We start from the raw sequence: 27,028 nt of genomic DNA on the forward strand, positions 1-27,028 counted from the left end.
CCTATAATTACGGTCAGGAATTGTGCTCAAATAAACAAAATAAGCCCAGCGGGGTTTACGCAGTTCCCTCAGCAGAAGGCTTTCATTCTGACTGGCTATTAGGTCACCTTCACTGGCATTCCCACTTTTAACATCATACATTAAAGTCAAGGTTATTCACAGTTTGTCTCAACAATAAAGCTTCGATACAAAGTGCCTGCATATATTTGCACGTGTGTGTATATTGAGGCAGTTTGTCACAGTGATTAAAGCTGAGTTCTGATTTCTGACTTCCTGTTTCTGCTCCTTACCAGCTGTGACCTTGGGCAAGCTGTAACCTCTCTCTGCCTCAGTCCCCTCCTGTGTAAAGTGAGGATACTAAACCCATCCACAAGGTTTTCATAAGAATTGACTTAATACAAGGAAAATATTTAGAAAACTAACAAGCCTATAGTAAGCATTTGATAACTGCCAGCTATCATAATTATAAATCATGTATTCTTTGCTTACTCAGAGAAGGGTTTGAAGAGAATTATAAAAATACACAATAAAATGGTAAGTTACAATAGAATAAAGACAAAAATCAGAGAAAAAGTCAAAACCAAGATAAAAAATTTATTTGTACAGATCAGAGGCGCCTCTAAATTACTGTTCTGAGACTTGTTTTGGAGCCTCAAATTTGTCAAACGAAAAAAAAAAACCCAGTTAGGAAAGAAAGCCTTATCTGGCATTTAAGTCTAAAGAAACAAACAAAAATCATTGATTTAAGGTGCACAAACTGATAGAGTGAAAATTGTCAATGTCCTCCAAAATGATAAATGTTGGTTTTCATATATTATACAACGCAGATCAAGAAATTTATTTCTTCATATGTTTAATATGTGACTCCTAATTTCTTAAATAAAAAGAGCAATTTATAAATTTTGATATCACCTGATAAATTTTCATAGATATTCTTCATTCCAGATGTATTCTAATACTCATTGGCTTGCAAACTAAATGGTAAGGCTATCAGATCACATGTTTTTAAAAATATAAGTTATTTTATTGATTTTGAGCTTACACACATGTAGAATTATAGTATTGATATGAGCCTTAACTTTTTTTTTATCCATACAAATTACAGACTGCACTGAATTTGTTTTATCTGACTATAATTGGACATGGATTATCTATTGCATCACTGCTTATCTCACTTGGTATATTCTTTTATTTCAAGTAAGTACATGTAAAATTTTTTTTTAACTTACTGATTATCTTTGGTGAATGCAGTATCATGTGCATGTTTATCCATGTGCTGATAAAATTTATGAAATATAGATGATTTATAATGTTTAAAATAAATTGAATGTTTAAAATAATTAGAAATATGTTGACTTTATCTTGACTTTATAAAATGTAGAGAATCAGGAGATTGATAAAATATCTGAAGCCTAACTTTACAAAATGAGTATGCATATAAGAATGAAGTCATGCAGTAAAAAGGGAGCCAAAATGAATATGTAAACCTATCCTTATTTGCTTTGGAAACTGCCAAAATATTATAGGCCTTCCTAATTAAATTTTCAACTTCTTGGTCAATTTTAGTATCAGTATACATGGTACATTATAAGAACTGGTATTTTGTGCAAAAAATAGCAATGACATTTCATATATATTATTAAAAATAATAATTTCAATATATTATGGTTAGATTAATTTTTCTGGTTTGGAGGGACATATTTAAAATAGTTTTAAAATTATATTTTGAAATTTACTTGCAGTTTATTCTTTTTTAGGGTGGAGGGAGAGTCAGCTCCAATTTCTTTTTTTTTAATTGAAATATAGTTGATTTACTGTGTTTTAGATATAAAGCAAAGTGATTCAGTTATGTGTGTATATATATATATATATATATACACACATATATATGTTCTTTTTCAGATTCTTGTCCATTATAGGTTATTATGAAATATTGAATATTGTTCCCTGTGCTATACAGGAGGACCTTGCTGTTTGTCTATTTCATATATATAGTAGTGTTATCTGTTAATCCCAAATTCCCAATTTATCTGCCTTCCTCCAATTTCTTGATTCAACCTATCAACTGTGATTTTTTTTAATTGACAGGAAACTAAATTCTAAAACTGCATAATTATCTTATGCATTAACATGGTCTTCATGATTTTGATCATCACCAGTAATTAAAGAATTCAGTGTAAAGAGAGAGTTATATTATAAAATATAGCTCTATATATAGAGCTATATTTTATTGTATCTTCATCACCAGTGTCACTGCCATTGTCTCTCTCTTCCTCTCTTTCCTCCTCTTCTTCTTCCCTCTTCCCTCCTCCTCCCTCTCCCCCTGCCCCTCCTCCTCTCCTTCTTCAACAATTATCTTGGAACATTAGCAGCTTCAGAACCAACTAAAGTAGTAGCTGCACATCAAAATAATCCAAATCCAGAAATTATTAGACACCTAGATGTTAGGCTCATTTGTAACTGGAGCACCAGCTTTTAGCCCACAGTTCATCAAATATTCAAAGTACATGAAATAATATACGAACCAACCAATGATTATTTTTCATGGGATCAAAATCATGGGATCTAGAGATTGCATCATAATTGCTGTTTTTGGAAACTTGCACTTTCTTAAGAATCTTCAACTTTGGGGAATTTTTAAAAAACTTTTTGTTTTATATTGGATACAGCCAATTAACAATGTTGAGATAGTTTCAGATGCACAGCAAAGCAACTCAGCCATGTATATACATGTATCCATTCTCCCCCAAACTCCCCTCCCATTCAGGCTGCCACATAACATTGAGCATAGTTCCCTGTGCTATACAGTAGGTCCTTGTTGGTTATCCATTTTAAATATAGCAATCTGTACGTGTAGGTCCCATACTCCCTAACTATTACTTTGGGGAATTTAAATGGCACTTTTGATTTATAACATTATCGAGGCACCATTAGAAACCGACTAAAAATATTCCACTCTGAATAAAGCTAATTCAACATTTGAGTACATTTTAAAATGTGACTTTTTTTTTTTTTTTTTTACTAAATTGTGTTAAAACATGCATCAAAATAAGCTGAAGAGACTCTTTATCCTAAAATATGGAAAACATTTCTTAAAGAACAAAATTTACTATACTATATTTTGTAACAAATTGCCAAAATGTTCTTGCTCAAAACAAACTGTCAATTCTCGGTCACTGCCTTTATAATTAGTTACATAATATCAGTTGCTTATATACAGTTTAATAAAACTTCATGTCTTTACTCTTGAATATACTCTTAGGTTATGTAAGATTTTTGAAATGAATATTTTGGAGTACGAAAAACTTCATTATCACTGTCTAATAGATTGAAAACTGGAAAATAAACCATTTCCCAAAGTGACAATTTTTAAATAAAGTCCTCGGGTCTACAGTGATAAATCATTTATGCTAATTGACAAAGTGAAATAATGTTACTGATGATAACAAGCTTATTGGTAAAATATGGCACTAAAACTCAGCTAATATTTTATTTAGTACATTTAAAAACACAAAATAAAATTAAAATTTCAAAATCTCACTTAGTATAAATTTAAGCAAGATATAGTTCTTTTTTCTTCTTTATTGCTGAAAACAAAATCTTTACAATTTAAAAATGAATGTATCTAAATTTGAAAAAATGACTCTCTTGGAACTTAGAACTAAACGATACAAGTAATTCCCTAAAATCTATGCAGTACTCTAGAACTCAGATTCTGAGTTCATTAAAATTACATATTACCACACATACAAACACAGAGAAGATTAATTTAAATGTAACTGATATCAGCTAAGATTCTTTTTCTAACAAGGAGACTTTTATGACCATGACTAAGTATAAAGTAGATCAGCCTCTACCCTAAAGGCATACAATAGAAATCATAAGAGTTATTTAAGACTATCTTAAAAAGCTTCTTGGAGAAAAGGTTATGTTTTAATATTCCTAACCTCAGGAAAAAGAATGCAACCATTAATTAAAAACAAACTAGTCTTGAGAACTGCACTTACATTTGCAATATTTTTAAAAATTGAGAACAATTTAATTTTTTAAAATAAATTTTTAAATAAAGAAATATATACACCTATAATTCTAATACACTATTGGGCAATTTCATTTATTTTTCCAGTTTTATTTCATACTCATTTGTATTTACTCAGTTTTATTTGTAATGTACAAGTTATTTTAACTATTTTTACAACTTAGCATTATATAATTCTTTCCCTGTCACTAAGAAGTTTTTAAAACAACCATTTAATTGGCTAATTGGCTATTTAATTGGCTAACTAATACTGCATTTAGTAAGTTGACAAAAGTTTACTAAATCATTCTTGTATTTTTGAAAATTAACGTTGCTTCCAACTTTTCCTATTAATAAAATACACTGCAATGGACATTTTCAGCCATAACTTTCCCCATATTTTACACTATTTTTTTAGGCTACATTCCCAGACTTGTGATTTCTTGGTGAAAGGGTATTTATCTTTTTATGGCTCTGGAGATATATCATCTCAGAAGTATTTCAAAATAAACATGTTCAAAACAAATTCATACTATCTACCTTCTCCTAACCCAAAGCAGTTTTTCTTCCAGAGCGACCCATCTTTACAAATAACACCACCAGCAATCTAGTTGCATAAGCCATAGACTTAGGAGCAATCTTTGATACCATCTCAGTTTTCCTATCATTCTCTCCTCATACTCTGTGGATAAAACCTCCTAACAGTCCTCCAATCTATCCATTTTGTTTCATCTCTCCTGCCACCACCACCAACCTAGTCTTATCTAGCCTCAGTAAGTCCACTTTCACCATCTTCATTCAATGCTAAACATCGCAGCCAGAATATTTTCAAAGATTTATATTAAATATAGATCTGATTTTGTCATCCCTTGCTTTAAAAATTTTAGACTTCCTATTATAATTTATATAAAATCAAAGTCATTAATGTATCCTATAATTGAATATTCTGTATAGTCTCTTCCCTGCTCCTCTAGTCTAGTTAAATGTAGTCATCTTTCAGATCTAAACCTTAGCATCATTTCCTCAGTGAAATCTCTGTGATTTTTTTATTGTAGTACTTCTGAAACTGCAACTAGTTTGTGCTGAATGTGGAATAAATTTTTAATTACCATTTAGGAGCCCACCATCTCTTCAGATTTAATACTAATACAGCTGAGACCCTTCAGATTAAATGATCTCTTTTTATTTTGCATGTAATAAGCCAAAATATTTAGACACATTAAATTTCTGAAGGACACAAAGTTAAATATAGCAATTATATTGCATGCCAAAATCAGTATTTAAAAAGACGACAAAGGGTGTCCTAGAATTCCAAGTCCTATGGCTCCAATCAAGTTTGAAATTTAAGGATATAAATAAAGTTCTAAACTAACTCCATAAAACCAAATGTAAAATTAACAGTTTCTTTATGAAAAAGCCATGATTTAACTGAGCAAATGCTTGCTGTGTACTAATGAGGCAATAGTGGGACTGCCAAGGGAAAACAATATCGCAAGCCAGACTATACATAAATGCAAAGTATCCAGTTTCAAAGCTCTAATTAGACCAGTCATCTATTCTGTCTACTATGGACTGACTTTGTAAGAGGAAAAGAGTATGTCATAGAACTGACTTATCAGGACAATGAAGAAATTAAAGAAAATAATATCTGCTGATCAGGGAGTGAAGGTACCAAAAATGTTAAGCCAAACAACAAAATAAACAGGGAACAGCAGATGACTTCAATAATCTGAAAGACTAAAATGGGAATAGATTTTGTATAATAACAGAGAGAAAAAATAGTTGGCTCAGTTAAAAACAATAACAAAATAGACTGAACCATCTGTTGACCAACTGACCTTTCTGTCACCCAAGATTTTCAGATATTAGGTGTCAACCTAGCAGGAATTTTGAAATAGGTGATTTCTATACTGGGTTCATAGCTGCACCTAATGATCTGTAATGCTACTTTGAAGCCCAAGTCTATAATTTAGGAAAGAAGATTAGAATGAAAGAGTTAATTTTTTAAAACAAAATATATAATTTCAATATCAGCAAAGTTAGCATTTGTGAAAGTATTTTGCAGGCTGAAAGCAATCTACACAGGTAAACTACATTTATTATTGATTAGGAATTGAAAGAAAATCTGGTTCAATATTTTTATATCTGCATTTACATATATTATATTTTAAAAAGCAAATGCTATTCAACCAATACAAGTAATTTTAAACTGAAGGGTTAAAATCTTAAACTTGAGAATTAATTTATTTTCTCTGTAGAAAAACACTTTTTAAAAAACTGAAATTGTGTATATACATGCTAAGTACTTTAGCTTTAAAGATATAATCTGTAGACCCATTTCTCATTTTAAAAAGAGACGCTAAAAATTTCATGTTGCCCCAAACATCATCTTCATGTTCAACATATTGATAGACCTTATTTTTTTCAGAAAAACAGGTTTTCTTTTTTTAAAATCAAGAATACTATATGCAATATATATATATAACGTATATATATATATATATGTTAATTACTAAAAATTTCAATGCTTTAGAAAAAAGATTTGTGACATGCTACATAGGCAAAACCTCATTAAAACAAATAAATATCTTGCCAATATATGGAAATTGGTTAATGGCCTCTACATAAAAGAAAAATTAAGGTTTTTAACTAGTTGCATTGTTTATTTTTAGAGTTTATTCTGAAACTACAATTAACTATTCATTTTCTATAGTGAACTATAAAAAAGCTTTAATGGTGAGTTAGCATGATAGATATATACTTGATTTCAGGCACAAGTTAATTTTAATGGATAGTGTAATACAGTAATTAAAAACATGGGATATATGCAAATCTTGCCATCACCACTTACTAATAGTATGGACTTATCCTGATTTCTGTTTTTCAGTTAGCCTGTTTCTTTAATGAGTCCTAACGTTTAAAATACTGGGCAGAGAAGACAGACACAGTACCTGGCATGTAGCAAACTTTCAATATACAGTAAAAGGTACTAATTTTGTCTTTAGACAATATCAATCATGTAGGCACATAGACTACACTTACTTAGTCATCTAACATTATCCCTATATAAATAGTAACTCAGGGCTTCCCTGGTGGCGCAGTGGTTGAGAGTCCACCTGCCAATGCAGGGGACACGGGTTCGTGACCCGGTCCGGGAAGATCCCACATGCCGCGGAGCGGCTGGGCCCGTGAGCCATGGCCGCTGAGCCTGCGCGTCTGGAGCCTGTGCTCCACAACGGGAGGGGCCACAACAGTGAGAGGCCTGCGTACCGCAAAAAAAAATAAATAAATAGTAATACAAAGTAAACAACAACAACAACAAAAGCCCCCAAAATTGCTGTGGAGCTACAAAGAGCTATGGGAAGACAGAGGAAACAAAGACTCATTTTGACTCATAGAATTGGAAGATTCTTGAGGTGATAATCTCACTGAAATGAGTGTTGAATAAAGAGGGTAGAATTTCAACAGATAGAAATTGTAAGCCATGAAAACTGAAGAGATTATCTAGTTCAACACCTAATTTTACTTATATTCTAAGTAGTTAACTAAGTTATCTAGGGTTCCTCCCCATCTATGTACTTTCTGTTTGGCTTAGTAATTTTATTTGACTTTAGTTATCTTTTAAAAATGGAGAATTGACCAGAAAGAAGCAAAGCTTCAAATTAATTTTTCTTTTTTATTATACATTCTCAGGCTTTATGAGAAACCTGGGTCAAGTTAGGCCCGGGTATACCATTCTAAATACTTTTTTATGTGTTAGACAGCCTTCACTACAGGTGAGTAGTTAAGAGTATGTTCTCTAAACAGGCACATCTTCTCTTAGATTCCACCTTCGTCAGCTACTTGCTGCATAGTATCGAGCAGCTTCTTTCATTTCTCTAATCCTCAATTTCACATCTTTAAAATGCAGATTCTATTAGTATCTATATCATAGCTGAGATGATATATATGCATTGTTAAGTGGAGAGTCTCGTTTGGAAAACACTATTATTGGCATAGTTGTCACTCTTGCTCTTTCTTTCTAGTCCATTAAAAGATTTTATATAAATATTTAGCCCTGACTGGCATATTTTAACAGTGGGCGCTTTTAAAACATAATTAACAGTGGGCTCTTTTAAAACATAATTAAAGAACACAGTTTCTAGTTTTATGTGTACCACATTTTTAAAGAAATTGTTATAACGTTCACATTATAAGAAAAATAAGTATACAATGAATGAAAAATTTTATAAAACAAAGTAGTAGTATAATTATATCAGGAAAAAATTGAGGTTAAGTAAATTAGTCAAAGATAATAAAACTTTTTTAATGCCCACAAGATACCACATAGCTTACTCAGTACTTGAATTTGTAGTCTTTGATTTTAAGGCACTTTTAATATATACTCCCAGAACTATCTACTAAAATAGGAAAAGCCACTATCAACCCAAAACAACTATCCACTAAAACAGGAAATAATGGAAAGAACAGCACAAATTTAGCTCCATGAGAGCAGGAATCATCACTGCTTGGTTCCTTTACACATTCCAGGGCTTAGCACATAACCTTGTGCATAGTAGGCACTTAATACATTTTTAAGGAATGAAGACATGAACTGACTTGGAAACTTATTTCTAGGACAGACTTTCCCATGACTTATCTGTGACCTTGGACAAGTCCCTTGAGTTTGTCTGGCCTTGGCTGTCTCCATCAACAAAGAAAGACATTAGAGTAAGACTCTTTACAATTCTAACCAGTAGAAGCAACTGTGTAAAATAACATAGGATACCCTGCAGCTAGATCCAAAGAAGACCAAGGCCATCTCAGAAAATGCTTAACTGAATGGTTAATGAAGCACGTTCATATAGTCAGGAGCAATAGAAATCTTAGCTTTCTTCCAACTAACCTGGAAACAATTCCTAGGAGAGCTGATGTTTCACATAAAATCATTGTGTGTACAAAAATCTATCAATATCTCCTTTCTGCTTCTGAACCCAGTTCCTCATGCTGCAGTCATTCTTGCTTAGTCTAGGGTAGAGGCAACTATTTTTTTCATTTGTTAATTGAGTGAGGGTCACTGATCCATCCTAATAAAAACCAAGACCATACAAAAAGTTGATTTAGGGTACTGCTTGTTATTTTTTATTTAGAGAGAGAAAAGAAAAGTCTACTACTCATCCATGCTTTAAATTAGAAGCAGAGAACACGAAACACTATTTACCAGATATACTTCAGTTTTATATTAGAGCCAATTAAGGAAAGAGAGTGGGAAATAAAAAGAAAGGGAACAGAAAGGGAGGGGAAGAGAGAGAGACAGAAATTTGGGATTTGCCAAGCCCTAAGAGGCAATGACTCTTACTCATAATGATCCTTGGAAAAACAAAGCAGAACCCTTTAGATAAAAAAAATAAATAAGCTTTACCAGAATTAATTATAAATTATATTTTAATTACTGTTTAAAATCTGAGAGCATAGCAAATCTCGCTCTTACTTGCAACCCAGACAAAAGGCTCCATATTCTTGCACATAAAAGAGCACACGTAACTTGCATGGGGAAGAAGGTAGTTCTTTTTTTTTAAAGCATCTTAATTTTGCTGACATTGCAGACAGTGATTCTAAATAATTTTAAAGCCAAGTTGCATATTTACAACTATATAGAAGATGATATTTCTCGGTAGTCCTGAATAAAATTCAGCAAAACATCTATTTCTCAACTTAATAAAATGATCCTTTAATGCTTATATTTCTGCTTTTCAGGACAAGTGACAGAAATTCTCACCTTTCTTTTTTTAAAATCATATTTGAAAATACTCAATCAATATTGTGAACCTTTCTCTCATTTCCAGTTTCTTCATATATCTCTTGAATTAGAACAAGTATGGCTTTCTTCTTTAAGCTATAACTATTCTCCTGAAAACTGTTCATGATTCAATCTTTAAATTGGTTTCAAATAAAGCTAACTATTTAAAGAAATCCTACATTGAAACAGAGAATAGAGAGTCTTATCTACAAATCATGTTCTGATGTCCCTGTATTTGCAAATCAGAGCTATCACTTAAATAAGTTGTTTAAAACCTGGCAAATCTGCACTGTCAGAAGTCTGACAATGGCTGAGTTCAGAAATAGTCACGTAGCGATCCTTGAATAACATACCTCTGAGTGCCTACCCAGGACCACCCTTGCTTTCTCCACTCTTGTAAGAGTGCATTCATTGTAAGTCTGTTGTGCACTACAGTTCTGAGATACATTCTATTCTATTGTATGTATTCTAGACTTTGTTCAGCTTAACACTGGATATTGTTAGTTATAGTTTTTCATATAATGTTTTATTAGAGCATACTCACTGAGTCTACTTCCAAAATAATGAATTTAATCAATGTGCTGAAACATCCTTCCCTCTCAAATGAACGTGATGAGAGCTGAAAGCATACCTATTCAGAAATGCGAGTCTTGGCTGGAAAGCTTTTTAAATATGTCCACTGTAATTATATAATAAAAGCATTGCATTTCTACATTAGAGTATCAGATTTAAATCAGAACAAACTGGTGCAAGAAGTAATGGGTTTACTCTAACAAAATCCAGTTCCTCTATAATGTAATTGCTATTACTGGTTTATGGAGAAGAGTCCCAAGTATGGAAATATAACTGAATTAAAGAATTTGGACTTATTTTAAAGAGTAAATTTATTATTTAAACTATAACTAAATGTTAAAGATTACATATTTATGTTGATTTTTCTAATAAATATGCAACTTCTTTATAAGTGTATTTATAACGTATATTTAAATGTAAGTACTATTTAAGCATAACTGAATTTTCATGGGAACAAAATGACAAATTATTTTAAGAATGCTAATGATCCGCTGCTTGGTGTAAAAACTATACAGTTACTAGAATGGATTAAAATTTTGTAATTTGAAATAGATAACACAAATAATATAACATCTTTCTTCCCCAAATCATAATATGTTTTGCAATCTGGTTTCCTACTCTTGCAGACATAGTTTATTTTCCTAGACCATACCCACTGATATGACTATATATGAGGAGAAGGCAAAGCAAAGTAAACCCTCCCAACTGTAGCATCTTTTTAGTAGTTAGGGAAAAACAAAACCCAAGAATGACTGGATATTACATTGCTAACATTTGCTGATGGAACATTAAGATGTAACGTAAGAGTAAGCTGCAGAATCAAAAAGTCATTTAGTAAGTTATGTTCTTTGAATTTAATTTTCCTCATTTAGTATGGAAAAAAAAACAGTGTAGAGTTTTGCCTTATGCTTTATTCACATTGTCTGTCCTTCTTGTCCCTCAAAAACCTTAAGCTTTAACTTTTAAAAAAAATGTTCGACACAGGATGCTCTCTTTGCTTGAAATGCTTTCCTTCCCTATCTTCTGTTTCAGTTCTATCTGGAGTATTCCCCTCACTCTTGCCACAGTCTTTGCCTATCTCCTAATTCTATTTTAACTTCTAAAAAGCATATAACACTATGTAGAATTACTTTATGTAATATATGTGTCTATTTACCCTCCACTGTCCCATGAGTAACATGAGATCAGGATCTTGCTCTGTGTTGTTCACAACTGTTTCCCCAGTATCTAGAAACAGTGACAATATATTATTATGCATCAAAAATAGTTATGTGACTAAATGAATATTAAAGGAGACAAAAGCCTTATTATTGATACTTTATTAAAAACTTAAACGTTCAAATTCAAAAGATCACTTAATAGGATTGTGACCTGGAGCAGCTTACCTCAATTTTATTAAAGGATAATGATATTTCAAGGGGTTGTTAAATGAGATAATGAATGTGGAGTACTTATCTCTGCACCTGGGATATTGTAAAGCCTCAATATCATGGTGTATGCTATTATTATGAATTTTATCTCTAAAAGGGTTGTTTGTCGGTTTTGCTTTTTGGGATTTTTTTTTTTTTTTTTTTTTTTTTTAGAGCATAAGAATCACAGGCATTCAGAAAGCCAGACTATTTCTTCTCTGGTTTTCTGCCCATTAGGAGACCAAGAAGCACACTTGCACTGGGGCAATTCACACATGAGAGCAAACCATTTGGCCACATAAAATGAGCAGGTCTCTTCCTTATGCAGCCTGTATTTATATGTAATATTAAATGAGCAACTTTGAAAGGCATGGGCAGTGGAGGAGAGAGCATGATAGAGGAAGGGCAACCATTTCCTCTCTAGCAGGACTTGACTGAGCACCTTGGTTGAAACACTCTTGGACTCTTTCCAATCTGGCTGAATGGATCACCAGCAGCCTCCAAAAGAGAGCTAATGCTAGAGGTTATGTCTACTTTGTGTCACATAACCAGGTGATTCCATCAACTCAAAGTTCCATTGCCAGTAGACAAAAGATAGCCATACTGCTTATTCTTTTAATACATTTATTGCTTTCTGCCTGTTGTTTTTGGCAGTGTTCCTATTGGCACAGGCTTTCCTTTCGGATACATGATTTGTGTTTTCTTGTGGAAAAAGCTGAGCATTTGGAAATTAAATTAGATAAACTAGCATAAGGAAGTAGTACACTGTAGAGTGGGCTATTCTTTTATTGCTTGTATTTCCTCCTTCCATGACTAGTTTTGCTCAGGATTAGTACTGAGGAAAGTAATTTGGAAATTTCGACCTCATGTCAAAACCAAATGGGAATCAAAGGCAAGTATTTTGTCTATACTGTGGCAGAACTTTGAATATGGAGCAGCATAATACCTGGCATCAGCATGATAAGGAAAGTGGAAATTTGCAGACAACTCCTTGGGAAGATAATTTAGGTTGCTTGATCTATTGCCCTTCATCACATGGAAATTATCTTTCTGATGCTGAATTCTTGTGTTTTGTAACAAAAAGATGACAATGTATCATTGCGTTACTTAAAACATGGGCAGTTTTATATTACTGACACGAACCTTGATGCTATTTTATTGTTTGTGAGAGAAAACCATTAGAGAATTTGATTAAAATTAACCGCATGAAAACTATGTTAAAAATAATAGTTAACTTGGAATGTTCACTATAGGTTAGATATTACACTTAGCACTAGACATGATTTAACTCATTTAACCTTCCAGCCAATCCTATGAAGTACTATTGTTATCCCTATATTACAGAAAAGGAAACTGAAACTGAGGATTAGAGTTTTTAAATAACTTGTCCAAAGTCACACTTTCAGTAGGTGGCACAAAAAGAGAATTGAAAGGCATGGTTACATTACACATGGAATGTAATTGTTTTGCTGCCACACTTATGCCAACTGCCTCTATTACTCTGCTTGTCAAAATTGCATATTGAAATAGTGTTCTAAAATAATTATATGTAGAGAATATGAAACGGAAACAATCCAGACCCCCAAACCACATTTTCTATTCTATGGTTAAGCTAGGATAACATTTAAAGAAAGCAGACAGAGATTTTTGTAAAACATTCTATAAGCCTATAAAACAACTTTTAAAATATTTTGAATAAATAATCACATTAAAGAATTTAGGATAGGTTAAATTGGTTGCAGATTAACATTTGAAAAAATAGCAAAATATTTTAGTATTTCATTTAAGCAAACCAGTGTGTTTACCAAGTACATATTTTGGTTTTCATTTTCAAGTTTATTTTATTTGGCTTAATGTACTTATACGTATTAATGAATATGTTTAAAAGAAAACAATACCCATCACTAGAAAAATCTGAACCATTTTTACCACTAGACATTGAGAAAAAACATGTCAGATGGCATCTGTCTACATTTAAGTTACACAGAACCTGGAGGAAAAAATCGAAGAAACCAAAACTATAGTCTAGTATTGTAGAGAGTAGGACTTATTTTACACAACACAAACTGAAATGATTTGGCAGTGGTTCAGTATGTTACAACGATATAGACAGCTAAACAGGATATCAGGGTTCCTAATGCAGAAGTATATGGTTTGAGTCATATACGGTAGATTATCTATGTTGACCATACTACTTGGATAATTTTGTATAACACTCAAAATAAGCTTCATGTGTCTATTGAAATGATTTCATGTGTCCTCTTAAGTATTTGTTTGGTTTTGGCATTCAAAAATTCATTTACCATAGAATTTCACTCTATCATTTCAAAATTTTGCCCATAATATGGCATTGTTTGAGTCTAAAAGAGGGAAATATGGTATATTCTTTTATCACATAGTAAGAGAATAAGAAACCATTTTTTTGGTGACTATAGTCACAATAATTACATCTTTAGAAGAGAATAGATACCAGCAGCTCATTTTCTTTTAACATCTTTATTGGAGTATAATTGCTTTACAATGGTGTGTTAGTTTCTGCTATATAACAAAGTGAATCAGCTATACGTGTACATATATGCTATCTATTTTACATTTGGTAGTGTATATATGTCAATGCTACTCTCTCACTTTACCCAGCTTACGCTTCCCCCTCCCCGTGTCCTCAAGTCCATTCTCTACATCCAGCAGCTCATTTTTAAGTCTTTAACTTTCAAGCAAGATTGAGGTGGGAGCAGAGTCATTAGAAAAGAGGGGATTCTCAGAGGAACAGAAATACAGACTATCATAGAGAAGAGAAGGAAGTTTAAATGAACACAAGGAAAATTAAACTGGTTTTTCAACTAACTAGTTGGCATTTTATTTTACATATTTTCAATCTTTTCACATGTGAATACTATAAATATCAACAGTTATTATATAAATGCTGTTTGTTTTATGTTCCTCAGTTCATATCTTTCAGCTCTTACTTCTACAATGAATTGCTATTTTTGAAAGCCTTCTTCAATGTTTGTTTTCCTGCATTCCAATTTACTCTTTACAAATATTTCTGACTTGCTCTGTAAGCAAACCCTCCTAGTCTTTTGGTCATAATTTGAAAAATATGAAATTTTGTTTATGTATATATGTCTTAACCAATGGACCTGGATATAAGTGTGTTCAGCAGAAAAGGGCAAAACAACCCAGTTAAGGAAAACATTTTATTTTTTTTCCCATGATGGAAGCTGAGTTATCTAAATTCTGTTACTAAAAAAGGGCATGGGTGTTTTATAATTGCATGGATAAGCAGTTTTTCCCTAAACAATAGTTGGCACTCCATAGACACAGGGTAAGCCCAAGACAGGCATTTTAAAATAAGACCATGTTGACAAATTTTATGTGTTCATAATTTTCAACACAGAAGAGTGATAAATTATAAGAAATAAACTACACATAATATGTATAAATGATTTGAAAAGAATATTTTTTATTAGACCTCTCCTCATATTCATTAATTCTCTTCACTCTCAGTAAACACAAGCACTCGTGTCACTGCTGTGGCATTTTATCAAAAATAGAGCCATCTTTGCCTCAATGTTGACTTCAGTTAAAGAGCAGAACTCATGATACTCCTTAATTCAAAAACTTTCAAAGATTCTTCTTCTCTATAGAGTATCATTTTTGCACTGTTCCTTGATCCCTGCCTGCTTCTCACTACTGTCATGCACTGCAAAGTCAAGTCAAGTTAAAGACTCTCTAATATGAAAATACTAGCAACTCTCAGCTGTTTCTATTTTGATGGACTCCATCTGGACTTCACAACTGTTGGTATATGACTGTCTCACACACAATGATTGATCTGAGGGCCGTCTTGTTCATGAAGCCTTTCAAAGACGTTTCCCTGATAGCATCTACTTCTGTGAAAGGCATGTATTGAAATTCCATAAATTTTGATTTGGATTGGATTCACTTTCAGATCCTTTAAAATACTAGAGCTATATACACGATCACAGACCTTTAGCTGCAAGAAATTTCAGAGACAATATAGCCTAAACTTTGCATTTTAAATATAGAAAACCTTGGCATCCCAGCCTAACTATAATATCCTGGGCACATATTCTATTTAAAATAAGGTGATATAGTGATAAAACTAGGTTAAAATCTCAAAGTTTCCAAAGTAGAAGTCATTGATTTGAGTTATATAAGGCAGATTATCTAGGTTGATCATATTAATTGTATAACTGTGTAAAACCCAAAATGAGCTTTTAACTCTTTGTAATGAAATGATTCCTCATGTCTTCCTACATATGTTTTGTTTTGATATTAAGTGTTCAGTTTCAAATGGATTCCTTTATATTATTTTAAAACTTTACCCATAATAAGCCATTGAATAATGCTTCATAGAAGAGGTAGTACTTAAATTGGTCTTTGATCATGGGTAAGGCAGTCATATACAATCTTGTAGAGCAGATGTGGATTCAATCTGAAGACCAGCATTACTTGTCACGAATGACATCTGCTCCTGAAATCTATTTCTATATGAACTCCATTTAGGCAGTTTTAAAATTTTGTTTTACACATGAGGACCTTCAGTAAAAGGAGGTAATATTTTTATATCTTATGCATGGCTGGGCCAATTGGAAAAAAATTCAGTGAAGCTGAGCAAACCTCATTGGTTGCTAAATCTATATTTTTATCAACTCATTTCTTCTAAGTACAATGTTATTTTTCTCATGATTGGTCTACATAATCACCACTACCACATAGGAGCTATATAAACAGAACAACCATAAATAACCATAAACAGGCTATATAAATAGAACAGCCTATGTGGTATAATGAAAAGACCATTATCGATATGAGAATCTGATGACAAATCCAAAGTTTTCAAATTAATTAGCTGCATGATTTTTTGATCAATTATCTATTTTCACTGAATTTCAGTTTCTACATCTTCAGAATGAATTAGAATATTAATCATGATGAGAGATTAAGGGAAGAAATTTATGTAGAGGCCTTGTACAGACAAATTTCCTTTCCTTATATATGTTTACATGTACTGAAGCAACTCATGTGTCTCTATGCTTTAAGGAATTATAGATTTTCCCCAATTAAAATTTTATCATGAGTAAATCTTGGGGAGAAAAAATAATTCTTCCAAATTTGGAGCAGCTGCTATGAATTGTGAATGTATCTTATTTGAATGATTATTAATACAAAATGTGGAAACATTTTATGATGTCAGCACACTTTGGTTTCTCTTGCCTTTCAGGAGCCTAAGTTGCCAAAGAATTACCTTGCACAAAAATTTGTTCTTCTCTTTCGTTTGTAACTCTATTGTAATAATCATTCATCTCACTGCAGTGGCCAACAACCAGCCCTTAGTGGCCACAAATCCTGTAAGTAAAATGAAGTTTAGGTTCAAGGGGTTAGTGGGGAAGAAATAGGAGAGGTGGGGGGCAGGGGTAGATACATGTATATGTGTGTAATTAAGTACTAATATATGTATATTTTATGTCTGCCATATAAAGAGTATGTATATGTAGCTATATTCCAATTTAGAAAGGTAAATATATCTCAATATTCCCCAAGTTATAAATATTGAATAACAAAAGGAAGAGTAATTTCTTTGTTTCAGTTACCTATACATGTTAAATGTCTTCACCTCATTTATGGTTAGAGTCTTACTGCTGGTGGGACATAACATTTCCTCAATCAAATTTTAAAAAAATCAAGCAAAGCAACTAACTGTGCAGTTAGAGAAAGGCAGCACGTGAAAATGGAAAATTTAATTTAAATTATATGTTTGGTATCAGGCTGACTTTAAAGAGTTAATAAAACCAGGGAAAATGAATGATGCCTATATAATATTGAACTTTATCAACATAAAATTTTTCAAGTGCTCTACCAAATCCTAACTGTCTCAGCAAATATTTGTAAATTGTTCCCTTACAATCCCTTTGGAAGCACAGGTTTTAGGATAAATATAAAAAGATACACAAAAATAAGCACAGAGACTATCACAATACAAAAGCTATATTTTAAAAATATAACCTGACATTTACAATACAATTTTATCTATTTTATGCAAGTTATATGCATATGTAAGCTATATTTAAATTAAAATATCTCCATAAATAGCAAGCATATATTTGAGATTTTTTAATTGCCTGCTTTTATATTTGTAGTATCTATAATACAGTTTTGGATGTAGATTTGGGAAGGGTGTGTATATATGATATATAAAATAGTTTTTATATAAAAGATTAAGGTTAAGATTATAAAAGACTAAGTTCTGGTTACTGAAATCGGGGAAGGGAAGGAATTTTCACTTAATTGTTCAATAAACGATACTCTCATATGTGTTTTATGTGTGCTTTTAGGGTAATTTCCAAAATTCTAAAATTCCCTGCGTTGTTTGCACATATGCATCTGGATGCTTAATCTTGTATATGTTCCACTCTAAAGTCACTGGGTGAGGAAACACTGGGGTATAATTAGCAATATAAAAAATTGGCAAATATCCTGCCATTTTAGAGTGCATTTCTCTAGAGCAAGGAAAGTCAGAGTTTTGTCATGAAGCTTCAGAGAAAGAGACTCTAAATCTTACATTTATATACATGTGATACTGTTTATCACATAAATTGCAAAATGTAGTATAGTTACTTTTAATGTATTCTTGGAAAATTTATTGTCTGTTTATATTGCCAATGCCATCATAAAAATATTTTTCTAAAGCATGCTTTAAGTTCTTTTTATCATAATAATTTATAGATTAAATTTTTAATGAAATCAGGAGTTGGAAGCCCAATTAGATATATGTGTCTAAAAACTATACAGATAAAATTTTGAAGCTGAAGCCTATCATTTCTATATAACATAGTTAAATAACTCAGCTTTATTTTTGAGAGAACTTTTTAATATAATGTTTGACATCAATGTACAATATTTAAAATTTAATATCATACATTCTGCAGATGTATTTAATAAAAGAATAGTTTTATAAATATCCTCAGTCAGAAGGCATTATGTATGGTCGAGAAAACAAAATTTTGTTCAGGATGTAGCTTTGATTGATGTTGTATGAATTAGCAAATCATTTAACTTCTCCAGTACTCAGTTTTTATCTATAAAGTATGTGGCTAGTGATTAATCATGCCTCACAGAATTATCTCAGGGATTACATAAAACAATACATACTAAAATATTTTTAAGCTAACTTATATGCCAATGTTATTACTACTATTCTATGATAATACAATATTTATTTTCTAGTGCATTTAATTTCCAGTTTTCCTTTTAGTGAAAAAGATATTTATTTCAAAAACAGTGATAATTGCCACTAAATATTTGAGTTCCAGTCTGGAAACTGGAGCTGATGGGAGTTAATTGGAGAGCTTTAAATTTATTCCCCTTGTTAAGGGGTAAATATCTCTTTTACTCCTTTGTATTTTCTTTACCCAATATTTAAACCTCTCTCTTCCTGTCTCTTTGAGAAAGTGAGACCTCAGGAAAAGAGGAAGGAAAACCATAACTTTTTTTTCTTTTTACCTACATGAAACCCTCAAACCCCGTATTTAAATAAAACAAAGAATGGGCTCATTAGATTATTATTTAATAAGTATCTGCACTGGTAGCACACGATATGCAAGACTTCCTAAGTATTTGGCACTTTTCATGAACTGCTTTTAAAATTATTAAGATTTTTCCAGCAGAATGCAACAATCGAGGAGTTCATGATGACATGGTTAAAATAGATGTAAATTCATTCATGTGCAAAACTTTGATACTTGTAATTACACAATAACTAAAACAATATTAAGAAAATACACACCCACTAAATGTAATAAATTCGGCATTCACACATTTCCTGGGAGGTGTATCATTTTAAATCTCTGAAGTCAGTGGCTAAATACTTTAGAGGCACCATTAGATGGGGATGAAGACTGGCTTTTATAAATCTGAATCATTAGTAGGAAAGATTTTGTGTAGAGGAGAGAAAATTCTGTGTTTCTGTATAACTAAGCTAAACTAGAATATTGCTTTACACGTACATTTATAAACAACTAAATATGGATTGCTTTCTGGGAATTCCCTGGTGGTCCAGTGGTTAGGACTCTGTGCTTCCACTGCCAGGGCCCAGGTTCAATCCCTGGTCGGGGACCTAAAATCCCCCAAGCCACATGGCACAGCCAAAACATATATATATATATATACACACACACACACACACACACATATATACATACATATATCTATATATCTATATTTAATATATATATCTTTCTTTCCTCATAGGTTAGCTGTAAAGTGTTCCAATTCATTCATCTTTACCTGATGGGCTGTAACTACTTTTGGATGCTTTGTGAAGGCATTTACCTACACACACTTATTGTGGTGGCTGTGTTTGCAGAGAAGCAGCACTTGATGTGGTATTATTTTCTTGGCTGGGGTAAGTGCCATCATGCATATCTACTGACTCATCTTTTAAGAAAACTTTTGGAGGATGCAGAGTTCCTTTGTAATAAAAATATTCTTATTATTAATCATTTTTAAACAATATCAAGTGATTAACCTTTGCTCATTGTTGTAAATTAAAATATTTAAAGTACCACTGACTCACTGTTTTCGGTAACCACAGGTCAATTAATAATACAATTTTTTTCTATTTAATATTCCAGTGTATATTTTGGCCAAATATGTAGTGACTAAAAACAATAGAATTAGAATCATAAATTAGGGATCTATTCTGAATCTCCTTTTTCCTCATGTGCCAAATGAGGGCATTGGGCTTAACCAGCTTTGAAGTTCCATTCTAAAAATGATTGTTTAAAAAAATTGTTATTTTATTTTAAGAGTAGAGGCAACAGTAACTGAATAAAGACAGCCAAAAAAATCTGCTTTTTCCACACAATCTCGTGACATATTATTCACAAAGCAAAAAATAATACACTTCTAACATATTTTTTAAAAATAACCAGAATAATACAAAACATAAGATGCTGAAAATGAATTCATTGTACATGAATTCAAAAGGACTAGTTTCCAGAAACATAACTGAAATGATACTTATCTATCTATCCATGTATCTACCTATTTATCCAGTCAGATAATAGATGTAGATATATAGAGGTATGTACACACACACTATATATTTTTTTACTGAAATAAATATTGTTCCTATTGGTTGTTTGATATTATTGATAATAAAAGTGTCATATATATATTTTCCAAGTGAGTCCAATGTTTGCTCAATTATATGTATGTATGTGTTGAGGCTATTAGTACACTCAGGTTACCTTTATAAAATATACCTTCATTTTACATTTGAAAGATCTGATTTAGAATGCTAAGAACATGCAAACTTTCTGATATATAAGCCATCTCTCTCTCCCTTCTCTTCTTCTTCACATAGTCAGTCTCAACTTCTTCCCACATCTGATTGGTCAGTTCCATCTTATGGAAGATATGTGGATGCTGAATTTCTTCTAAGCTTTTGAGCCCAGGCAGCACATTTATGAACTTAGATCTGGAGTCCACTGATTCAAAATGGCCCAGATTAGAAGAAACTGTACACACACACACACACACAAGCCTGAAGACAGATACCTAATACTTCATCACATTTACTGTATGAGTAGACAGATAATATTTACATCAGAAGCACACAGTGACCAGCTATTTTTGCTCCTAGAGTATCTCTGAGTTTCATATTTCATGACATATTTTAGGAATTCCATCTACAGAGAAAGATGCCTATTTATTTTCTTTTTGTTTGACATTTACAGGATTTCCACTGATTCCTGCTTGTATACATGCTGTTGCCAGAAGCTTATATTACAATGACAAGTAAGATAATCTCTCTTTTTGATTTCAATTGGAAATAATTACAATGAAAATCTTCAACATAATTTCCCTGCTTTTTCCCTTAGCTGCTGGATCAGTTCTGATACCCATCTCCTCTACATTATCCATGGCCCAATTTGTGCTGCTTTATTGGTACGTAATTAAAATGCTCCTTTTTTCATCATTGTTCATAGTTCAACTTTATTTCCTGAAACATCTGGCCTATGGTATCCTTCAGGATCTCAGTAGACATAGACAGCATACTCACAGTGTTTGATTGAAGAGGGTTAAAGGAAGGTGTTATATTTGAAGTGTTGGCAGGAAGAGGAAAGGAACTAATTCATAAGGGACGGTGAGACACCAGGCACCAACAGTGGGAAGCTGTTATCATGGATAGACTTTAAGAGGGGGTTGGGTGAGTGCTAGGAGGGGTAGCCCAACAAGAGGTCTGGCCTTGGGTAGAGGAACACAGCTACTGTCAAAACCACAGCCTGACAGGGAAAAAGGAGAAAGAAATACTCAAACTTCTCTCTTTTCCCATGCTCTGATCTCTTGGATCCTCCCATTGGCCAAACGCAGCAAATGCCAAGGGTAAAAAAGCCTTGTGATGATGCAGTCCTCAGACATGCCTCAGAGTCTGCTGGGGCGCAGAGCAGAGAAGGGCAGAGGATGGATCTAGTGAGTGGGGATGGCAAACAGGAAAAACCACACACCTGTGATGGTAATAAGACTAATATCCCCGTAAAGAAAAGACTTTAATTTGGAAAAAGAAACTATTGCTTAAACTGTTGTTTTATTATAATGATCAGCACTTAATCCAAGTGCACGAATTGGACATTTTTAAGTGTGGTTGCAGGAAAACAGAAGTCAAATTCAGTGCTTTTATTACATTGTTTCAATGGGGAAATAAATTAATCTAAATTAACATGCCTTCTCTCATAGAGCATTAGAGACCAGATTGCAATTACAGTCTTTAAGACTGTAACTATAGCTGATATTTAATTATATATAAAAAGATGAAGGGGGCACATTTCTCAGCCAAAATACAAAGCTTCCTAACCCTTCTTTTCAGATCCTTTTTTTAGAGAAATATTCTATTATTTTACTACATTTTCTAGCTGCAATTTAGTATGTGGTTATGCACTATTCAAGCTATTCTCAAGTGTATCACTGTTATTTTCAAAAGTTTGCCATAATTAAGAGGGTAAATTTTAGAAGCTGATTGCCTGGGTTTGAATTCTTCTACCTCTTACTTGCTATGTGACCTTATGCAATTAAACTCATCACTCTGGGCCTCAAGTCCCTTATTTGCAAAACAGAGAATGTAATTACAGATACTTCTAATTTTTTTTAACAAGAAATTAAATGAGTTAATACATAAAGAGTGCTTAGCCTGGCATGTATAAATCATGGAGTAAGTGTCAAATTTCTGGTTTGTGCTTGGCTACAGAAGACAGCCAGTTCAAAAAATCAACACATGAAATTTATTATTATATCTCATGGAAATTTTAATGTACCTTAGTGCAGACTTAATGAAAATTTCAGAGGCAGAAGCATTTCCTTCCCTTGCTACTTGCACATACTAGGAACATGTATAACACATTGTTTAAGCTATATCCTGAGAAGTCCTAGCTTTGTATTCTTGGAAAGAACCAGCATTGAAACCTAGCTCTACCATTGCTGGTTGTGTTTCTCAGGGCAAGTTCTGTTTTGTTTTGTTTTGAGCCTCTCTATGCCTTTGTTTTCTCATCTATGACTATGCAGTAATAAGAATAAATACCTCATAGGGTGTTGTAAGGATTGAGATGTATCCTGTTAAGCAATTAACACAGTGCCTAGAATATAATAAACTCTCAAAAAATGCTTTTAAAAGATTCTTCACTTATAATTTCTACATGATACCATGATTCTGTTTTGAGGAAAATACAAAGAAATTAAGATTCTTTTTTTGGGCCATCCAGAAGCTTACAGAACAAATACAAGGCAAAATTTTATTATAAGAGATCTGGCTCTAGAGAGGGGTATGTGATTCAGAGTCCTAAATCAGAGAGGTTCAGGAAATAAGTAAAAGCACCTAACAAATGAAAAATATAACAGCAATTAACACAATCCTTGGAAGAGCCTGTCCACAACAACTTTGGGAGGGAAGAGTAGATGGTGCAGTTAGGATAAAATATCACATAGGAATATAGCCCATCAAGCTGCTCAGTAAGAAAGGAAGTGAAAATCCACATTATTTGCAGAAAGCTTTTTCCATTTTTCTGGCCTAACCAAAGATTAGGAACCTATTTTTCTAACAGGGTAATATGATCTGTCCTTGCTTAAGCTCTAGGGCTCCTCACTGGTCCTGGCCAATTCCAAGGTCTTGGGAGGGGCTCTAGCAATTTTTTATATGGTCACATATTTTTGTACAATTTTTATAAATGAAGAGATTTCAACCACAATCAGTTTCTTTCCACTCAGACTTCCTCTGTCCCATATTCCCTCGAGCAGGGTGGTATTGGAGTGTCTACAGCACTTTTGAGATCTTGCTAAGGGGAAGTTGAGAGGGGATACGGTTAATTTGTGTTTAGTGAGAGATGTTTAGGTCACTTCAGTGAGCAGTTAAGTGATTGCTGGCTAATCTAGTAGAGGAATGGCTTCCAGGAATCCTGCTGCCACTGGGTTGATTCACAGGGCTTCCTGCCATGACCCTAGGTGGTATCATGATGTGAAAATGTCCTGTTGTACCTACGACCATCTATGTGAACTTTATGGGTATTGGAGTAAAAACAAGTTTCTTCTCTTTTCCTTACCTAGTTTTTCTCTAAGATAGATGAGATTCAGATGTAATTCATCTGAAATTCACTATTCTTGTTCTATTTGTATTTAAAATAAATGGAAGTATTTGCAGAAAATAAAGTAGGATGACTTTCTAGTTTCTAGGTTCACATTTTAAATCAGACTTGCCATTTGGAGAAGCACTTTGCATTTAGAAATTTTTATATAATGGGCATTTAAATTGCAACATTTATAGTGATTTTTATAATTTATGATTTTTGCATATTAGGATTATAAAATATTCTAAATTCTAAATTTATAAGCAGATAAAATGGCATTATTACTTTTTATTCAATGGGCTGGTAGTAATTTCCACTTAGTCAAAACTTTTAAAACAGTAATGAATGCTTGGGAAGGGAAAACAGTAGGATGGGTGGAATAACAGCTGATGTGTTGATTCATCATGTTTCATTCTTACACCTGTTGCAATAGCTTATTCTGCTTTTGTCTTTAGCAGACAGTCCTGTGTCTGTAACCATGTTACTTTTCATAGATGTGTTTCCATCAGGATTATAGTTAGCTGTTTATTTTTGAAGCATATGTTCCATTGAATTCTCTAAAAGAATAGTAGAATATTTTTATGCCCAGTTATTTTCATAACACATGCCTTAAATCAGCAAATGTATGTTATTTTTTCATTGCTTTCTACATTAAATGAGATGCTACCATTATTTTTCTGATTAAAGTATGTGGATATAAATTGCATAATAGTACACAGTTTGAAATTTTTACATTATTAAACAAAACACAGATGCTAGAAGTCAGGGTGAGAAAAAAGGAAAGAGAACAGCATAGGAGAATAAGAGCCCGAAGGGACTTTTCTGGGGCTATTGTCCATAATTCTGTAGAAGGCGTAAGGAATAGGCATAGAGGATATAGACAAAAGTAACAGATATTGACATGGATAAAGATAAGAAAGAGAGAACGTAGTATTCAGGAAGAGAGAGAGAAATGTATTTCAATAGAACTCTGTTCATTTCTTGAACACTATATATATATTTTTCACATCTTTATTGGAGTATAATTGCTTTACAATGCTGTATTAGTTTCTGCTGTACAACAAAGTGAATCAGCTCTATATATATACATATATCCCCACATCCCCTCCCTCTTGAGCCTCCCCCCCACCCTCCCTATCCTACCCCTCTAGGTTGTCACAAAGCATCGAGTTGATCTCCCTGTGCTACGCAGTAGCTTCTCACTAGCCATCCATTTTACATTTGGTAGTGCATATATGTCAATGCTACTTTCTCACTTCGTCCCTGTTTCCCCTTGCCCCTGTGTCCTCAAGTCCATTCTCTACGTCTGCGTCTTTATTCCCTCCCTGCCACTAAGTTCACCAGTGCTGTTTTTTTAGATTCCATATATATGCATTAGCATAAGGTATTTGTTTTTCTCTTCCTGACTTACTTGACTCTGTATGACAGACTCTAGGTCCATCTACCTCACTACAAATAACTCAATTGCATTTCTTTTTATGGCTGAGTAATATTTCATTGTATATGTGTGTCACATCTTCTTTATCCATTCATCTGTCCATAGACATTTAGGTTGCTTCCATGTCCTGCTACTGTTAAATAGTGCTGCAACAAACATTGTGGTACATGTGTCTTTTTGAATTATGGTTTTCTCAGGGTATATGCCCAGTAGTGGGATTGTTGGGTCATATGGTAATTCTATTTTTAGTTTATTAAGGAAGCTCCATACTGTTCTCCATAGTGGCTGTATCAATCTACGTTCCTGCAAACAGTGCAGGAGTGTTCCTTTTTCTCCACACCCTCTCCAGCATTTATTGTTTCTAGATTTTTTGATGATGGCCGTTCTGACCGGTGTGAGGTGATACCTCATTGTGGTTTTGATTTGCATTTCTCTAATTATTAGTGATGTGGAGCATCTTTTCATGTGTTTGTTGGCAATCTGTATGTCTTCTTTGGAGAAAGCTTTATTTAGGTCTTCCACCCATTTTTGGATTGGGTTGTTTGTTTTTTTGATATTGAGCTGTATGAGCTGCTTGTATATTTTGGAGATTAATGCTTTGTCAGTTGCTTCATTTGCAAATATTTTCTCCCATTCTGAGGGTTGTCTTTTAGTCTTGTTTATGGTTTCCTCTGCTGTGCAAGAGATTTTAAGTTTCATTTGGTCCCATTTGTTTATTTTTGTTTCTATTTCCATTTCTCTAGGAGGTGGGTCAAAAGGGATCGTGCTGTGATTTATGTCATAGAGTGTTCTGCCTATGTTTTCCTCTAAGAGTTTGATAGTGTCTGGCCTTACATTTAGGTCTTTTATTTGTTTGTTTGTTTGTTTGGTTTTTTGCGGTACGCATGCCTCTCACTGTTGTGGCCTCTCCCGTTGCGGAGCACAGGCTCCGGACGTGCAGGCTCAGCGGCCATGGCTCACGGGCCCAGCCGCTCCGCGGCATGTGGGATCTTCCCAGACCGGGGCACAAACCCGTGTCTGCTGCATCGGCAGGCGGACTCTCAACCACTGCGCCACCAGGGAAGCCCACATTTAGGTCTTTAATCTATTTTATTTTTGTGTATGGTGTTAGGAAGTGTTCTAATTTCATTCTTTTACATGTAGCTGTCCAGTTTTCCCAGCACCATTTAT

General features: G+C 33.1%; 1 protein-coding gene across 5 annotated transcripts in view; it reads left to right on the forward strand.

Moving 5' to 3' along the window:
* CALCRL (calcitonin receptor like receptor) overlaps window positions 1–27,028 on the forward strand; it is a 104,854-nt gene that overhangs the window by 67,421 nt on the left and 10,405 nt on the right. For all 5 annotated transcript variants that reach the window (XM_060016460.1, XM_060016458.1, XM_060016459.1 and 2 more), the window contains 5 exons: window positions 1,106–1,197; window positions 17,028–17,154; window positions 20,054–20,207; window positions 21,544–21,604; window positions 21,688–21,754. In XM_060016460.1, coding sequence (XP_059872443.1) covers window positions 1,106–1,197; window positions 17,028–17,154; window positions 20,054–20,207; window positions 21,544–21,604; window positions 21,688–21,754 — 501 coding nt within the window. The remainder of the gene's footprint in view (window positions 1–1,105; window positions 1,198–17,027; window positions 17,155–20,053; window positions 20,208–21,543; window positions 21,605–21,687; window positions 21,755–27,028) is intronic.

Source organism: Delphinus delphis, chromosome 7 (genome assembly GCF_949987515.2).
Source record: "Delphinus delphis chromosome 7, mDelDel1.2, whole genome shotgun sequence".
NCBI lineage: Eukaryota > Metazoa > Chordata > Mammalia > Artiodactyla > Delphinidae > Delphinus > Delphinus delphis.